This window comes from Prunus mume, linkage group LG7, assembly GCF_029339155.1.
Source record: "Prunus mume cultivar Tortuosa linkage group LG7, ASM2933915v1, whole genome shotgun sequence".
In the NCBI taxonomy this organism is placed as follows: domain Eukaryota; kingdom Viridiplantae; phylum Streptophyta; class Magnoliopsida; order Rosales; family Rosaceae; genus Prunus; species Prunus mume.
The window spans coordinates 13,965,522-13,982,282 of record NC_142704.1 but is presented as its reverse complement, the minus strand read 5'-3'; the positions used below and the strand labels follow the sequence as shown (position 1 = coordinate 13,982,282).

General features: G+C 37.8%; 1 protein-coding gene across 1 annotated transcript; it reads left to right on the top strand.

Moving 5' to 3' along the window:
• Positions 1-13,737: 13,737 nt before the first annotated feature.
• Positions 13,738-16,346, top strand: LOC103336817 (cystic fibrosis transmembrane conductance regulator). Its single transcript, XM_008239919.3, has 3 exons — positions 13,738-13,968; positions 14,716-14,892; positions 15,924-16,346. Exons 1-3 carry the CDS (start codon positions 13,903-13,905, stop codon positions 16,131-16,133), a joined length of 453 nt encoding a protein of 150 aa, XP_008238141.1. The 5' UTR covers positions 13,738-13,902; the 3' UTR covers positions 16,134-16,346.
• The last annotated feature ends 415 nt before the right edge of the window (positions 16,347-16,761 follow it).

The window sequence follows — 16,761 nt, the reverse complement described above, 5'->3', positions numbered from 1 at the left end:
TATCTCTTTTTATGAAGATAATATCTGAATTAATGATATTATCTTCTCTTTATTAGGATAATATCTAAGTTAATGGTATTATCTTATTAAATAAAGATAATATCCCATTAATTAAGATATTTATCCCAATTAACTAATTGGCTAGATAAACTAGTTCAATTAATTAATTTAAGAGATAATCTTCTTTTCCACATGGCGTGCCCTGATTGGAGACGAAAATATATGTTCCCACAAATGCCCCTCATGCATGGCGCTTGTGTGGCATGCAGGAGATGAAATTATTTTTTCGAGCTCTCCAACTGTGTTTGGGCTTTCTTCTGTGAGTTGGACTCTTGTTGCAGATCGGATTCCCGATTGATGTAGGCTCCTGACTGTTGTTGGAGTTGGATTTCCAGTAGAAATGAGCTTGCGATCCCTCCTCGACCCGGATTGTCCAACTTGTATAAATACAGGGCTTCGCTTCACTCTTTCTCACATCGCAAACTTAACTTCTCTACTTTCTAGCTTGAGAAAGATCTTGTAGAATTTGTACTGCTTGTGGAAGAGAGGAGTTGCGGTGCATCCCAAGGTAAGTCGAGCACATATATTTTTCTTCATCTTCTCTTTTTCGTGGCAAGGACCAGCTAGGTGGGACCAGGCTGGTTGACATCGTGACTAGCGATCGAAGACCGATTAAAGTGGCGATGGCGCTAGTTGCTTCTTGGCGGTATCCGGAAGAAGTTGGTGGTCGCCATTTGCCGGGATGTTGCGAGATGGAAGTAGAATGGTCTAGACTCGATGACTGCCGGTGGGCATGAGGAGTGTTCTCTGGACCCCATAAAAGGAAGGTGGACGTCAATTCGCATAGTGTCTTGTGAACTGCTTAAGTGTTTCGGGTTGTGGCATGTTTAGCCTACGTATGGAGCGTGTCGGCGAGAGTGGCCCGTTTGGCTTACGTCCGGAGACGTGTCGATGTGTGTGATCCATTTGGCCTACGTCCGAAGACGTGTCGATGATAGTGGCCCGTTTGACCTAAGTCCAGAGACGTATCGATGAGAGTGGCCCGTTTGGCCTATGTCCGAAGACATGTCGATATGTGTGACCCGTTTGGCCTACGTCCGGAGACGTGTCGGTGATAGTGGCCCGTTTGGCCTACTGAGACGTGATAAAGTGACTGTTTGGCCTACGTCCGGAGACGTGTCGATGTGTGTGACCCGTTTGGCCTACGTCCGCAGACATGTCGATGATAATGGCCCGTTTGGCCTACATCCGGAGACGTGTCGATGTTGTGGCTCGTTTGGCCTACGTCCGGAGACGTGTCGAAGATAGTGGCCCGTTTAGCCTAAGTCCGGAGACGTGTCGATGTGTGTGGCCCGTTTGGCCTACGTTCGGAGACGTGTCGATGTGTGTGGTCCTTTTGGCCTACGTCTAGAGATGCGTCGATGATAGTGGCCCGTTTGGCCTACGTCTAGAGACGTGTCGATGAGTGTGGCTTGTTTGGCCTACGTCCGGAGACGTGTCGATTGCTTTTGTGAACATTCCATTGAAAAGAAAAGCTTGAACTTGTACTGATGTCTATGTTACTACATTGTTTTATTGAACAAAAAAGATGAGTTGCATGAGTAACATCAAAAGTAATTTGTCTTCAATGGAGGTGATGGAGGCTTGGCTGCCTGCTTAGAGCCGAGCAGATAGATGAGGAGCTTCACGGATAGTACCTCTGGAGGTGAAGGGCATTCCATTGCACTGGACCTTCCTTCCATTGAAAGATGATGAAAGGTTCGTCTTCCATAACTTGGTAGCTAATGACGGCTTGGGAGACGAAATTCGCCTGCTTGATCTTTCTCTTCGCCCCGGTGGTCAGCCCAGCTCTTGGAGTCAGCTAGGATCGTGTTGATCCATATGACTTTTTCATGGAGGCTCACTGTTAGCAGCGTCACAATCCTTGATTTGCTGGATAGCCCCCATTGCGACGAATTCCGTGCAATGACGGTCTCTGACTAGATCTTCGAGGTGTCTTTTCCAGGCGAAGCAGTCATTTGTGTAATGACCGTGCCCTTCATGGAATGTGCAGTATTTACTTGTATCCTTCTTGGTTGGGTTTCCCTTTAAAGGTGATGGTTTCTTCAACCAAGGCATGTCATTTACTTGGGCCAGGATCTGGTGTATCGGGATAGTGAACTTAGTGTAGCTCTCCTTGGAGCACATTCTTGGTGTGATCTGCACTTGCCGTTCTCTTTGTTTGCTCGCCACCGCTTGATCGGCTTTCTTCGCAGCAATCTGGTCGTCATCCCATAATGCGTAACGCTCTGCTGTAGCGAAGACTTCTACCAATGTTTGGCGAGGAAAGATAGTCGACTGCGTCTGACTCACATTGATTCGCTTCTAGATCCAACAATTCGATCTTCCTTCTCTCTCTTCCTCGATTCCTGTAAAAAAGACTGGAGTAAATGGAGCACACAAGGGGAGGTGTTGGCCAAAGGCCCTCCGATGCCTAAATTAGTTCGAGTGTTTGTAGGAAAACAATAGCTAAGCAAAGGGTACGGAGTTTATGTATGGTGTAAACCGGGTGGCCGGAGTCGTGTGTGGTGACTGGAGCCGTATGGAGAAAATATGGAGAGTGGAGAGGGAGAGAGAGCTTCGGGTATTTTTCTCGGGTTTAGGAGTAGGTTTAGATGTGGGTTTTTTGAAATACCTTGAATGATGAATGAGGTCGTCTACTTATAGAAGCCTTGGGGCTAGGGTTTCGTAGAGAATATGCTGAGTTTATTCTCTACCCAAATTCGTAGGGATCGAGTCGGACTTAGATAATATCTGATTTAATGTTATTATCTTCTCTTTATTGAAGATAATATCTGAATTAAATGATATTATCTCTTTTTATGAAGATAATATCTGAATTAATGATATTATCTTCTCTTTAATATGATAATATCTAAATTAATGGTATTATCTTATTAAATATCTAAATTAATGGTATTATCTTATTAAATAAAGATAATATCTCATTAATTCAGATATTTTTCCCAATTAATTAATTGGCCAGATAAACTGGTTCAATTAATTAATTTAAGAGATAATCTTCTTTTCCACGTGGCGTGCCCTGATTAGAGACGAAAATATATGCTTCCACAAGGGTGTACCAAGGGTATTTTGGTAGTAAAGTAAGGTGTACTTAGATCATAGGGTGTACTCAATTAATTTTAGGGTTCGTTTATCAGCACTCTTGGTTTCATTGTTGTTATTTAACTACAATCAAAGAAACAAATTATTTCTAGCATCTGTACTTTCCATCTCCATGGAAACTTATTCGCATTAGACTGCAGTTACACATAAAGTCATTATATCTTTCATACTCATAGTATTTGACTATGCCCTAATTGGATTCATGGATGTATATTGTTCATCGTTTTTAAGGATGGATATTGTTCTCTCTCAAAAAAAGGATGGAAGTTGTTCCATACCTCATTGCCACTATAGTTTAGGTTCTTCAACTGTAGAGGTTATAGGGGAAGAAGAATTTGATTTTGTTGACCGTAAAATCTTTTCAGTCTAACACATGAATTATTTGAGATGAAATAATCTAAGATCGGACTAAGCTGGTAACAAGGTCGTGCTTTTGGTGTGTGTTTTTGCGAAGGCGTGCCAACTATCACGGTCACTCCTTGCCATGGTAGCGATGTGTTGGTGTGGTGGATGGAATGATTAATAGCTCCTTGGATCCTGACTTCGTCGAGCGATTATGGCCAAGGAACAGTCTCGGCCGATGAGTTGTTATTGTCGTATGTTCTAAGTCGAGTGCTTGTATGAGTGACGTGCTCGGTGAAGAGTTCGGATGTCAATTTCATTTCTCAAGTCCTCTTTGAATTATACACTAAAACAAAGATTTAAATGAGAAATTTGGGTGATTTAGATGGTGCTCAAATGAAAAATCTGGTAACCATAGCTGTTTGTTTATATATTTAAGGGTAATTATCAGTTAACTACTACGAAGTTGTCTGTGTTACAGAGTTCAACACAACAAGTTTGTTTCGACTCAGTAGCATCTGTAACGTTTAATCTCATACCAATTTCATACATTTGTTAGTCAATCCGTCAGGATCTCTGTTAAAAATCGATGCGGATCCATCCAGTGGGCACCGTATTAACGATTCTGCCAAAATGTTGATGTGGTCAGTTATCCCCTCTTTCAGCTACCACGTGACCTTACAAATTTATTAAAATTTCAACAACAAAAAATTCAAAAACCAACCCCTAAAAAAAAATTCCCACCCGCTATAAATTACAGAGAAAAAACCATGGCCATCCTATTTGTCTCAACCTAACCCTAAAAATTGAGGAGAACATTCTCAGATACCATATCCAAAGGGGATAACTGGACACATCAGCATTTTGGCGGGAATCGTTAAGTGGTCCACTGAATGGATCCACGTCAACTTTTAACAGATGTCCTAACAGATTGACTAACGAATATATGAAATTAATACTGAGATTAAAAGTTACGAATGCGACTGAGACAAAAAAAAAACTTACTGTATCGAACTTTAAAACACGGACAACTTCGTAGTAGTTAATTGATAATTACCCTATATTTAATATAAACGGTTATAATGATGGTGCTCAAAAAAACTTTGAACAAGCTTTAAAGTTTTCTTGGTGATATAACTATGTGATTAGAAAGCAATTAAATTCTGAGTCTGCTTTTGAGAAAAAAAAAATAATAATAATTAGCAGCATTTTGGGGTAATTTTGTTTGAGACGTTGAGTGTGTAAAAATGAAGTATAGGGTAAAAGAGAAAGTCGGCCACTGCCCAATTCGTCAAAGAAGCTGCCTTTTCTCTGACAAACCAGACCTCGACCCTTCATCATTTGGAGAAAACTTTGTGATTTGAGGTTAAATTCTTCTGCACACGCATCCTTTGCAAGTTCCAAAAAGTTCTATTTGTGTGCACAAGTTTCGAAATGTAGCTAAACGTCGTATCAACCCTTTTGCGTTTCTGCGGTGACACACTGCCTGAAATCCACCTCATGATGCTTTTCCAAAGTCGGTTTTATACAATTTTACTTGGCCTTGGACTAGGGCGAAGAACAAATTTCCGGGTTCGAACTTAAGTCTAATTGTCATGAGTTTCGGCCTTGGACTGCTGTTATGATTATTGGGCCGACATCTTGGGCCATACATTATTGTAGTTGGGCTTTTATTTAGTACGAGAGCATCATGATTTTGGGCTTTTAGGGCAAACCTGGTTTTGGGCTCTGTTATCAGGCACAAATTTTGAACCCATCAGGCTTTTAGGACCTGTCCGATAACGTTATCGGAGAATGTTTTCTTAGAATATTTTCAAAGAATGAAAACAAGAAAACAAATTTGCATTTTCAGGAAATAAAAATGCTTCTAGTAAATTAATTAGAAAACATCTTCATAAAACAAAAACAATGAAAACGTGTCTAGTAGTACAATTTGAAATAATAATATGTGAGTTATTTTTATGAAAACGTTTCCCATGAGAATGAAAATAACTTTTTTCTGTTTTCTACAGGTACACATGAACTTGTTTTCATTTTATGAAAACATTCTCCGTGTTTTCTATTTTTGGGCCACCGAACGTGTTTTTGACTTATTTTTATTCTCTGAAAATGAAAACAACCCCTTAAAATGTTACCAAACAGGGCCTTATATTCCAGATTAGCTTCTTCCAAGTGGGTCTCGAGAGGAAATTTTTTAGGTATAAAACATATTTGAGTAGGAACCATTAGCTAAAAGAGCGTTTACTTCTACTTGTAAGATATTTCATTTTGTTCTATAAAAAAAATATATCTTGTCAAGTTTTAATGCCCATTTGGCATTGTTTATTTGGGGTGATGAGTGATTTTTTAAAAATTTTGTGAAGCATAGTCTGTTTGATAAACTATGAGAAAATCACTTATTATTAAAAATTACTGTGAGAGAAAGCTATAAGGGAAAGCAGCTATGTACTTTCATTTTTTGATTATGCGGGAATTAGTTTTGAAGAGGTGCTAAGTTTAATGAAATTTACAAACTTCCGAAAATACCCCAATCTATTTCACGCAATCTATTCTCTTCGCTTGTTTTCATCTTGTCATCTCTTCGCATCTTCACGCCATCTCTTTCACAAAGTTTTCCTTCTCTTGAATCTTTTCTATTCTTCATATTATTTTATTCATGTTGAATCAATTGAAGCACACTCCTGATAAGCCACAAGACTCAAGTAGGAGGCATATTATTTTTATTTCTTCTCAATTTCATTCTTCCCTCATTCTCTTTAATTCCTAGGGTTTTAACTATAAATTTCATTCTTCACTCTCTCTTTAATTTCTAGGGTTTTAACTTCAATAGTTGTTGCTGTTGGTTTTTATTTGTTTAATTTTTTTTTTTCCCATTCTTGTTTTTGTTTCTTTGTTTCTTTGACATAATATTTATTTTTAATGGAATATATTGGATTTAACTTGAAACATTAATTAGTTTAGAGCATTTGGATACAAATATTTAATTTTCACCATAATATTTAATTTATTTTATAATTAAAATAATTTTTAAGGTGTGATTGAAACATATTTAATAATATATATATATATATATATATATAAGTGCAAGTGAAAGTGCTTTCCTTTTATCAAACACTTTAACACAAAAGTCATTTCAACATAATGCCCTTTTTATACACAACTCACTGTACATTCACAAAAAAAATTACCAAACACTTAGAAACTGATTATTGTATCAACAACACTTTTAACAAACAATTTACCAAATGTCAAACTGCTTTCTCTCACAGCTAATTTATCACACAGTAAATTTGATAGCTATTATTTTCATAGCACAGCAATGCCAACTTGGCCCATAATCATTGATTTTTTTTTTTGTTTAAACGAGGTGGCACGTCTAAAATCATAGAGAAAAAAAATTAGAGCAAAGGATACTAGGATTTTCTTGACTTTTAAAATAAGACTGCCACATCAACATAATAAAATCGAAAGGTTAAAACAACTGCCACATCACCTACAACAATAAAAATAAAAATACATTCTTGCCAAATAGATAGAAGCTAAGTCGTTGGTGTTCTTCTTTAGAAATCAGATTCAACTAATCTCAGTTCTGAAACTCAAAAACACCAATTTTATTTCAGCCATCAAAGAAAAATACCCCTTTTATTTTCAATTCCAATCTAAGTGGTTCACAACAATCAAACATATTTTGAGCACCAAAAATACTGTGGCTTTCTATCTTAATTGAGTCTTACGATTCAATTTGGTTTAAATGGAGAAGACTTTGTTACTTCATTTTTTTTTTTTTTTTTTTTTTTTTTGGGGACAAATGCTTCTGATTACTATGAAGGCCAAAATACTAATAGCAAAATATGTTCAACACAAACATGCATACGTCGTTTTTCTCGTCTTCTATCTCTTCTCCTTTTGATTTCAAATCCGACTAGAAACTCTCTCAATTAACAATTGTTTGGGGGTGGTCAAAATTCACTCAATTTGCCAAGGAAGAATTCCTAAAGGCCAAAAATTCCTAGCGGCCGGAGAATCCATAGCGGGCGAGAATTCCTAGCGAGTGAGGATTTCCAGTGACCGGAGAATTCCTAGCGGCTGGAGAATTCCTAGCGGGCGAGGATTCCTAAGCGAAGAATTCCTAGCGGGCGAGATTTCCTAGCGGCCGGAGAATTCCTAGCGGCTGAAGAATTACTAGCGGCCGAGAATTCCTAACGGCCGAAGAATTCCTAGTGGCCAAAGTGTTTTTTCAAAAATGCAGCCGAGGTGTTTTCTTCAAAGGTCGTGGTGCCTTCTCAAAATATGGTCGGGCGCTTCCCTTTACAAAAGTGCCCGGGCATATCATTGCAAAAGTAGCCGAGCATATCATTACAAAAGTGGCCAAATGCTTCATTCTCAAAAAGTTGGGCGGGCACTCCTTAAATACCTTGGTCGGCCACCCCTCTTACAAAAAGCTTGGGCAAGCAAAGTTGGGACAAGGGAGTTGAAGTTCGGCACGAGGTATGTCTACCGAATTCCCAATATTCGAATATTTGAGAACTCAAATATAGTCAAATATAGGGCCAACCCCAACATCCAAATATTTGGAGTTCCTATACCACCCATCTTGGCGGATGGTCGACGGATGGTAAGCCAACTCTAGAACTTCTAAAAACTCAAGGGGCACAAGATTTCACTAGATGTCAAGATGAAATCTCAGAGGTCAAGGCCCAAGCCACGGATTCACGCCCAAGATTTTTAGAGGTCAATGTGAATGTGATGGAGGCCTCACAAGGAAACAAATCAAGGAGATTGATGATAGTTCAACATACTCCAAAACAAGAGAGAATCAAGCAATCAGAATATTTCAACCAATGTAATCCCACGAATTCAGAGGCCTCAAAAGGAAAGATTTTTAAAAGAGTTGACATTTGGCCATTCAATGGCTAGCCCATGGGCTGACAAATGCCCTATAAAAACCTCACCAGACGAAGACAGAAGGGACACAACATCAAACAGACAAACCTATTTTTCGTCTCGCACTTTTCTTTTCCTAGACTTAGGATTTTACTTTTCATGCACCTAGTGTAGTGAGTTCTTCATTTTCTTAGTATAAGTTTAAATTTTCGTTCAATTTATATTTTTTTGTCATTTAAATTCAAGTTTATTTTAATTGCTTTACTTTTCATCGTTATCGCACTTCAATTAAGTTTAATTTCAAGTTCATTTTACTTTATTGTTCTTATTGCTTTCATTTCGTTCTTACTTTATTTATCGCTTTGATTCATTTTATAACACTTTAATTCTCGTTTTTACGTTATTTATCTTTCGCAATTTACTTTATGCATTTTTCTTTAGATTACATGTAAGTTTAAGCACCTTTACTTTATGTACTTATTCTTCGTTTCATTACGTTTCACCTTCAATCTTCATCTCCACCCACTCCACATCATTTGGTCGCTCAAATAAAGCCTTGACCCCGAGATAGTGAAAGAACCTAGGTCGTGAGGAGGTTCCTTAATCGGCTGAACAATCATTTGATTAAAGTCAGATCTCGGACGCAACATATCCATCTACTCACATTCCATTCAAGCCCAAATTCGGGGCTTGGTGGTGGCACGACCTGCACTCAAAAAATAAGAAGGACCAAAAGTTCCTTCTGTCGGCCGCCCTGGCGAAAAGAGGGAAACAACAATGAAGGAAGAAGAAGGAAAAAAAACTACTAGGGACGTTAAGTTTAGGCGTTAGTCAAAGTAGGGTTTTTTCCCCCCTTTTTAACTAGGACTAAATTGGGTTTCTATTTTAAGGATGATGTGTCCAATTTAAATTCCTTAATGAGATGGCATGTAGAAAACAAAAATCAAGCAAATCATGGCAGAGAGAAAATCAGAGTAGAGGATCCGGATCCAAACCAATAAAACATGTTTTAAAAGATCCCATTTATTACCATTGTGCCACCGCCTTTAAAGCCCAATATTCTTTATATAAAAAACCCAATGCATCAAAAAACCCATATAATATCAGCATGTTTTGCATAGAATAAAATAATTAAAAAAAACCCAACAACCAATCCAGTGCTCATAAAAAAAAACCCAAAAGAAAACACACTTATTTGTCTTTTCTTATGCGATGGTGAGTGTGGCTGAGAATAGTGGTAAGAGATACGGGTTTAGAGCACTTCCACCTATTTAGTTATGATAAAGGGCAAGGGCAAGTAAGAACAAACATTATTCACGTGAATAGTGACTATCCTATCCTTTTTAATTTTGCTTTCCCACCTATTGCCATAGCAAGTAAAGACAAGCACTATTTACATGAGATATGAGGAGAGGAATTTATATAAAGTTTTGGTATAGGAAATGAAGAACATGGCTAGGTATTTATAGAAATTTTTATTTTTATTTTTGTATTTATATTGGTTGATGATGTCAGCATGAGCAGTAGCGGTTTCAGGATTCAAAAGCCGGTTGGGCAAAACTAACATATTAAACTCAACGGTACAAGTGAATTTCATTAATAAACATAAAAAGATATACCTAGTCGGGGGGACATAATGAGCCTTACTTCACACATTATCTTGTTTATTCACCCGATATTTGCTTATTAGATGACGTAATCCTGGATCATGTTCAAGATAATTGATATTAAAATTATATGGGCTTTTTCGTTTCGGCAGCTACAGATGGGCCTGGGCTACTGTAAAGAGCAAAATGGGTGGAACTGCCCCTGTATTTGAGTTAAAGAATCAGACCCTAAGAGTGCTTTGAAAGATTCCTGGAGCCTTAGGAAACACCTTAGTCTCCTTCACTAACAAAACCAACAGTTGCTTAGAGGTAAATATTTGGCTTGGCTTGAGAAGATTGTGGGATGAAAGTTAAGCATTCGTGAGTTTAGCATTAGAGAGAGAGAGAGAGGCTATAATTTCCTATGAGAAATAGGGGTTCAAAGTAAAGGGAGAAGGAATTTTGAGAGGATTTGTTGGAGGGAGAGAGAGAGATAGAGAGAGAGAGAGAGGCTGTAATTTCCTATGAGAAATAGGGGTTCAAAGTAAGGGGAGAAGGAATTTTGAGAGGATTTGTTGAAGGGAGAGAGAGAGAGAGAGAGAGAGAGAGAGAGAGAGAGAGAGAGAAATAAGGGTGGAAAAATGGATGGTTTGAGCAAATTTCCGACAGCTTGATGAAAGTTTCGTCAGGCTCTGGAGTGGCTTGCCAGAAGAGAAAAAAGGAAGAAATTGAGGAACAGGGCTTGAACTTGAAGGGTTCCAGGGATGAGAGGTGATGCTTGCTCTCTGTGGATTTGGTTAAGATGATGGGTAGGAGATGTCCTTTTTTATAGGCGCTAGAAGCTTTTTCTTCCTAAGAAACCCTAGCTGATTTCTCCCAAATTTGTCAAGTCTCCTCCTCCATTTCTCTTCTCTTCCTTTGATTCATCCCCATTTGGTGAAATCCTCCTCAATCCAAACACAAGGGGACAAGATTTTTGGAGGCTCTAGAGCCTTCCCGCAGCTGTCCCTATGACCATCTCCTATTTTAGGCTACATTTTCTCTTTCTTTTCTCCTTCATTTTATGGCAAGAACTGGTGGGAGAAAGGAGTGGGTAATGGTGTTAGTCTGAAGGGCGTTTTGCTCAAGTACCTTTTAATTTTTCAGATGGCTTATATTGGGTTTGTCTTTGGCCATGTGTTGGAGACTCCCAGCAACCTACGCAAGCAATACCTTTTGGTTCTTTAGGTGGTCTATCGTGGTTTTGTCTATAGCCATGTGCTGGAGACTTTTATATATTTTCCAAGTCACTTGGGTCATTCCCTAAGGTGATGGGCTAGTTTACTAAGGGGATGAGCCAACTTTCTAAGTGATGGACTATTTTCACTAAGGTGATGGGCCAATTTTCTAAGGTAACGAGCTGATTTTCTAAGTAATTGGCCACTTTTTTCTCTCTTTCATGCTTACTCATATATTTATGCTCAAGAAATGGGCTCGAGTTTTGGGACTCCCTAGCGGCCCAAAACTTCCACTTCTTGGCTCATCAATGGGCCTCATGAATGCTCATAACCATTCATACCACAACCCACTCAAGTGGGGCATTTGCTTGCCTTGGGCTCACTGAAGCTTGTAGCGTGGCTAGGTGCAAAATAAGGGTTTTCCGCTTGGCATTGCATGTCGTTTGGCATGCTCGAATTTTATCGTTTTGTAAAGGACTATGGTTGAGTCAAAACGACGTTTCACGAGATAATTAGCATGGGTTCATAGAGCCAGTGCATTTTATAGGCTCGTTACAACTCTTAGCGTGACGGATTACATATTTGTTTGGCATGACATGTGGATCATGACTCGTGCGAGTGTGTACGACGAACTTTCGTGTGCCCAAATCGATATTCTTCTCTGTAATTTATTTGGACCCAACCCTAGATTTTTTGGGCCTCAACAAAAATCATGATCATCACTGACTCTTTGAGATTCAACTCTTTCAACTGGAGGCTTGACATTCGGAGACTCTGAAAGATTTTGCTTATCACATATTGGAGTAGATAAAGAAGTGCTAGAAGGCAATATACTAGATGATGACTCATCATTCTTTTTCTTAAAAAAAAAGACAACAAATTCTTTGATCTCTTGGGATTTTGATTGTGATTCGACATAATAAAGCATAGCCTATGAATAATATGTAGCAAGAATTTCAATCAAGCATACCAACAAAAAATCAAACAAATTATCATAATAGCATCTCAACAATACCAAACAAAAAATTATAATTCATCCATAATTAAACCCTAGAATACTTAATTTTAACAAAATCCCAAATCAAAACCTAGAATAATTCATCTCTAATCAAAGCCCTAATTAATTTCAACAAAATCCCAAAATTATAATTCATCCCTAATTAAATCCTAGAATACTCAATTTTAAATTGAAACTATAATTAAAGATATATAGCAAAGGAGAGAATGATAATAATACTTGTTGTTGACAAAAGGAGGGAAGAAGATGTTGTTGCCAAGTTGCCCACCCAAGATAATAGAAGATATAGCCAATAGAGGGAGAATTTGTCCCCAAAAAAAGAGAGGGAGAAACTTGCTATTGTCGGGTAGCAAGGAGAGAGAGAGAAACAAGAAGCCCAATAGCCAAAAGAGAATGAGAGAGAAGATATAGGACCACTTGGATTGACAACATATGTGTAGGGTTTGCTTTTAATATATATATTTTTTTAATTTTAGGATGGGCTTATGACACATGTATATTTTTGTTTTTGAAAAAATTTGGGGCCACCCTTGAGCATGAGGACAACGTCCCTAGGCAGCGAGAAATTATAGAATAGGACTGTATCATCATATTAGCTTGTGATACTCCAATTCAAAACTTGCCATGTGTCATTTTTATATTAAAAAATATAAGTTTTTACAGTTGGATTAAAACTAAAGAAAAAATAAACCGAAAAAGACAGAAAGGGACATAAAAGACGCCTAAACCACCTCACACCCGACCCAACACCTTACCCAGCATTGCCCATCCTCCCTCTCCTCTCCTATCTCTCTCACTCTCACTCTCACTAAACTGCAAGGTGTCTTGAACCCATGGAACCACCTGCAAGATCTCATAAGCATTGAAAATGGGTCCAATTTTATTCAATTACCATTAACACTTATCTCTCACCTCAACCTTTTTTAGATATGCGCATAAGAGAATGAGTCAGGGTGGGTTGTTCTGTCTTTTGTTGATTTTTTATTTTCTTAATTTTATTTCAAAGGATAATAATGGGTTTCTTGTCCACCGTAAAAAAACCTTTACTTGTTTTGAAAAATGACAAGTGATAAATTTCGAATGAGAGTATGACAAATTAACATGGTAGTATAATCTTATTCTATCATATCTTCTAGGCAGCTTGGTAAATGGGTCCCATTCTTGTTCAGACTGACTTTCCTTGTTGGGCAGAAAAAAATGTTCTTAACCACTTCACTTGAGTTGTAATTCCTGTGAAAAAGAAAAAAAAAAAGTTTATTTCTCCATTTCAAGATTCTCCAACACTTGTTTCTTCTCGTTCACAGCCTTTTATCTACTGACTGCAAAGCGAATAACTACTACAGCAAGACAAAGGGAAATGTCAGACGGACAAAACCCATTACGCCAAGCAACCTCATCTAATCTGGCCTTAAAAAAAAAATATATCTTACGGTACCCGAACTTTCTCTATCCATCACTTTCTCTACCTGGACTCTAGAGAGAGAAACAGCTTAACAGGGTCCCAGAAAAGGGACAGAAACAAAGATTGAGACACCCTTGTGGTCGAGCATCATTTGGGTGTATGTACTCTAGAGAGAGAGTTGAGACAGAGAGACAGAGAGACGGAGAGAGAAAGTAGTTGGTTGGACAAATAAAGCCAATATCATAACACCGTTTCGTGTGAATTTAGTTTTGCTAAAGTAAAAAAACTATGGTGGGTATTTTCTCAAGGTTCTCTGTCAGCAGAGCTGCTCATCGACGTACCCAGAGTGCCATCGTAAGAACTCTTCTCTTCTGCTCTCTCTTTTATATTCAATAATTGGCTTGTTCTTCAAAATGTTTGATTTTGCACTTTTTTAGATGTGTTCTTGTATTTGCAATTCTCTGATTGTTGTTCCTTTTGCTGGGTCTGTAATCGTTTTGAGGTAGGTATTAGATATTTTAGATTGTCTTATTTTGACTGGGGTTGACTTTTTTTATTTATTGCTTCTATAATTTGTGAAATGGGGTTTGATTTAGTCTTCTGTTGTGGAACTTTTCTCAGGATCTGACCCTTTCTTTTGGTTTTGGATATGTTTATTTTGAAATACCATTTCTTCGAATTCGACTCTTTTGGTTTTGGGTTATGAACCCTTTGATCCTTGAAATATATTGATTAGTTTTTGCAAAGCTACTGTGTCAGCAGTTTGTTGAATTTCATTATTCTGTTATTTATTGAATAAATCATATGACCGATGATTTCTGTTTGACTGATTGGGGAAAAATCTTTGTTACCATCAAGGCCTGTGATTAATTTAAGTGGTTTGCTTTCTTCTTATTGGTATTGATCCTCTTTTTCTTTCTTTCTTACCTTTTTTCTTTGGTAGTGCAAAGTCAATTTACAATGTTCTGTGAGTTACATTGAATTCCTTAACAGCAACAGATTTTAAGTTCGGCCGCTTGCTGATTGTGCTACACATTGCAATGGAATTTATGGCTTTGATACGTGCATTCAGAATTTCATGTAATTTGCTATCTGTTGCAGGATGAGAGGGAAGTATTGCCCCCAAATTCAGAGGGTACAGGTATAGCAACTGCCCCCATCACCGCTTCTCATGGGATTGAGGTAGCAGTAGAGTTTAAGCCAGTTGAACATCCAATCGAGCCTCTCAACAATGATAGACCAATCCAGTGCCCATTACCTGAACCTTCAATTCTTAATGTAAGATAAAATCCTGACTTCCATTAAAGAATTTTTCGCTTTATAAGTTAGCAATATAGGGTGCTAGAGCTGGTTTGGATGGCATGAAGTAGAAATTGATTTTTTTAACCGTGTCAACTACGATTACCAATAAGCCGCTTCCGGATGACATTGCATGTTGTCCAAGTAGGTTTGATGGTAATAATTGAAGTCAGTCTCTATTTTGTGCTGATTGGATTGGATGAAAACCTTGGCTGCCTGAGCGTTGAAATTTTTTTCAGTGTTAGATTCAGGAAATGTTGTTTAAGGTTGTAAAAGTTTCCAACTCTGATCCCTATGTATGTCGTGATACTAAGACATTATGTGGCGTGCAAAAATATGTCGTGATGCTATATGTATGTATGGAGGACGGAGATTCCCTTATTCTTGAAAGTTACAATTAGAAAAGAATGAAAATATTTCTCTCTGTCCTTGAAAATCACACAAGAAGATTTCTGTGAAGCAATCCCACAAAGATATTTTGTTCCAAAACCTGTTTTTTTCGTGTTACCTAGCAAACCCATACTCGTTTATTTTGTAGTTTAAGTGTCTGGATCGCTATACCTTATGTCAGATGTATAACTGTAGTATTAATTTAAGTGCTGCTGGGTAAGGTTTGCTTGAAACATTTACTTTTGGTATGGCGGAACCATGTTGAGTGTTTTTCTGTTGATGTTTTGTCACTAGCTTCCAACATACGGTAGGACAAAGAAGTGCCTAGAAGAAAAACTTTGTGCCTATTTAAGAGAGGGTACCTAACATTTTCTCTGGCCATACAGGCAGCTGTGAAGTCTTTGGTCTTTGCCATTTTCTGTGGATTTATCGGATAAAGTGTGTTGTATATAAGCATTGACTTCTCCTAATCACATGCGTACCATTGGATATAAATGTAGAAGTGGTGTGGATATAAATGTAGAAATGGCTTAAGATTGCCATTAATTTGTTTATATTTACTCAAAATTTGTTCATTGTTGTTATATATAGAATGCTGATATAGCTTCTTTGACCTTCAGGATGGGAGACTATGGAAGGAGCGAGTATCAGCAACTGTGCCAAGGAGAGGTGACTTGCCAGTGATGAAGGAAGGGGGATCTATTGATTCTGAAGATTCTGGGACAAAACCAAGACAAAAACGAACCAATCGCATGATTTTACCCTCTCTTAGTGCCCCTGAACATAACCTTCTCAATCTCCTAGAAGAATGTAATGCATCTGGCATTTAAACTCCGGTAACTTGTTTCATATTTGGACCTTAATGGTCTTAAATTTACCATTTCATTCTCGCTCTCACTGTCACTACCATCGCTCTCGTATTGTATAATTTTAATTTTCAATTTTTATCGTATTGCCTGAATATATGTATTTCTTTATGTATCATGACAATAATGTCAGAGTTGCACCTTAAGAATGAATGCAATCTAGCCATGTTCTCAGAATTTCATATTTCTTACAGCAGCTTTATTTCTTATGCAATTGTACTAGGAGATGTGGATGCGTAAGTAGATAGTTCTGCAGTGCCAGCTGCTTGCATGACAAAGATGACAAGTATCACCAAATTGCATCTGGAATTTGATTATGTTCTGTAATGGAATATAAGTTGTAAATACCCCACCTTACTCTTTGTGGATTAATTGCTATTTGGGCCTGAAATCTGCGCGCTAGCCCGAAATAAACGTTGGCTTTACTTCTCTTTATTTACAAAAAATGGTGAATGACCCGTACTATTCAACAAAAGAGGGATTAAATTAAATAAATTAGTTGATCCCAAGAATCAAATTATTTGAATTAGTTGATCCCAAGTTCACAATTCTTAACTATTAAGGTATGTCAGAATGACACCTCACCGTTGGT

Bases quoted from the DNA above. Each gene is read 5' to 3' on its own strand.
- LOC103336817 (XM_008239919.3), top strand. From the start codon at position 13,903: ATGGTGGGTATTTTCTCAAGGTTCTCTGTCAGCAGAGCTGCTCATCGA. The intron at 13,969-14,715 runs GTAAGAACTCTT...TATCTGTTGCAG, and splicing joins GACGTACCCAGAGTGCCATC to GATGAGAGGGAAGTATTGCC. The intron at 14,893-15,923 runs GTAAGATAAAAT...TTTGACCTTCAG, and splicing joins CTGAACCTTCAATTCTTAAT to GATGGGAGACTATGGAAGGA.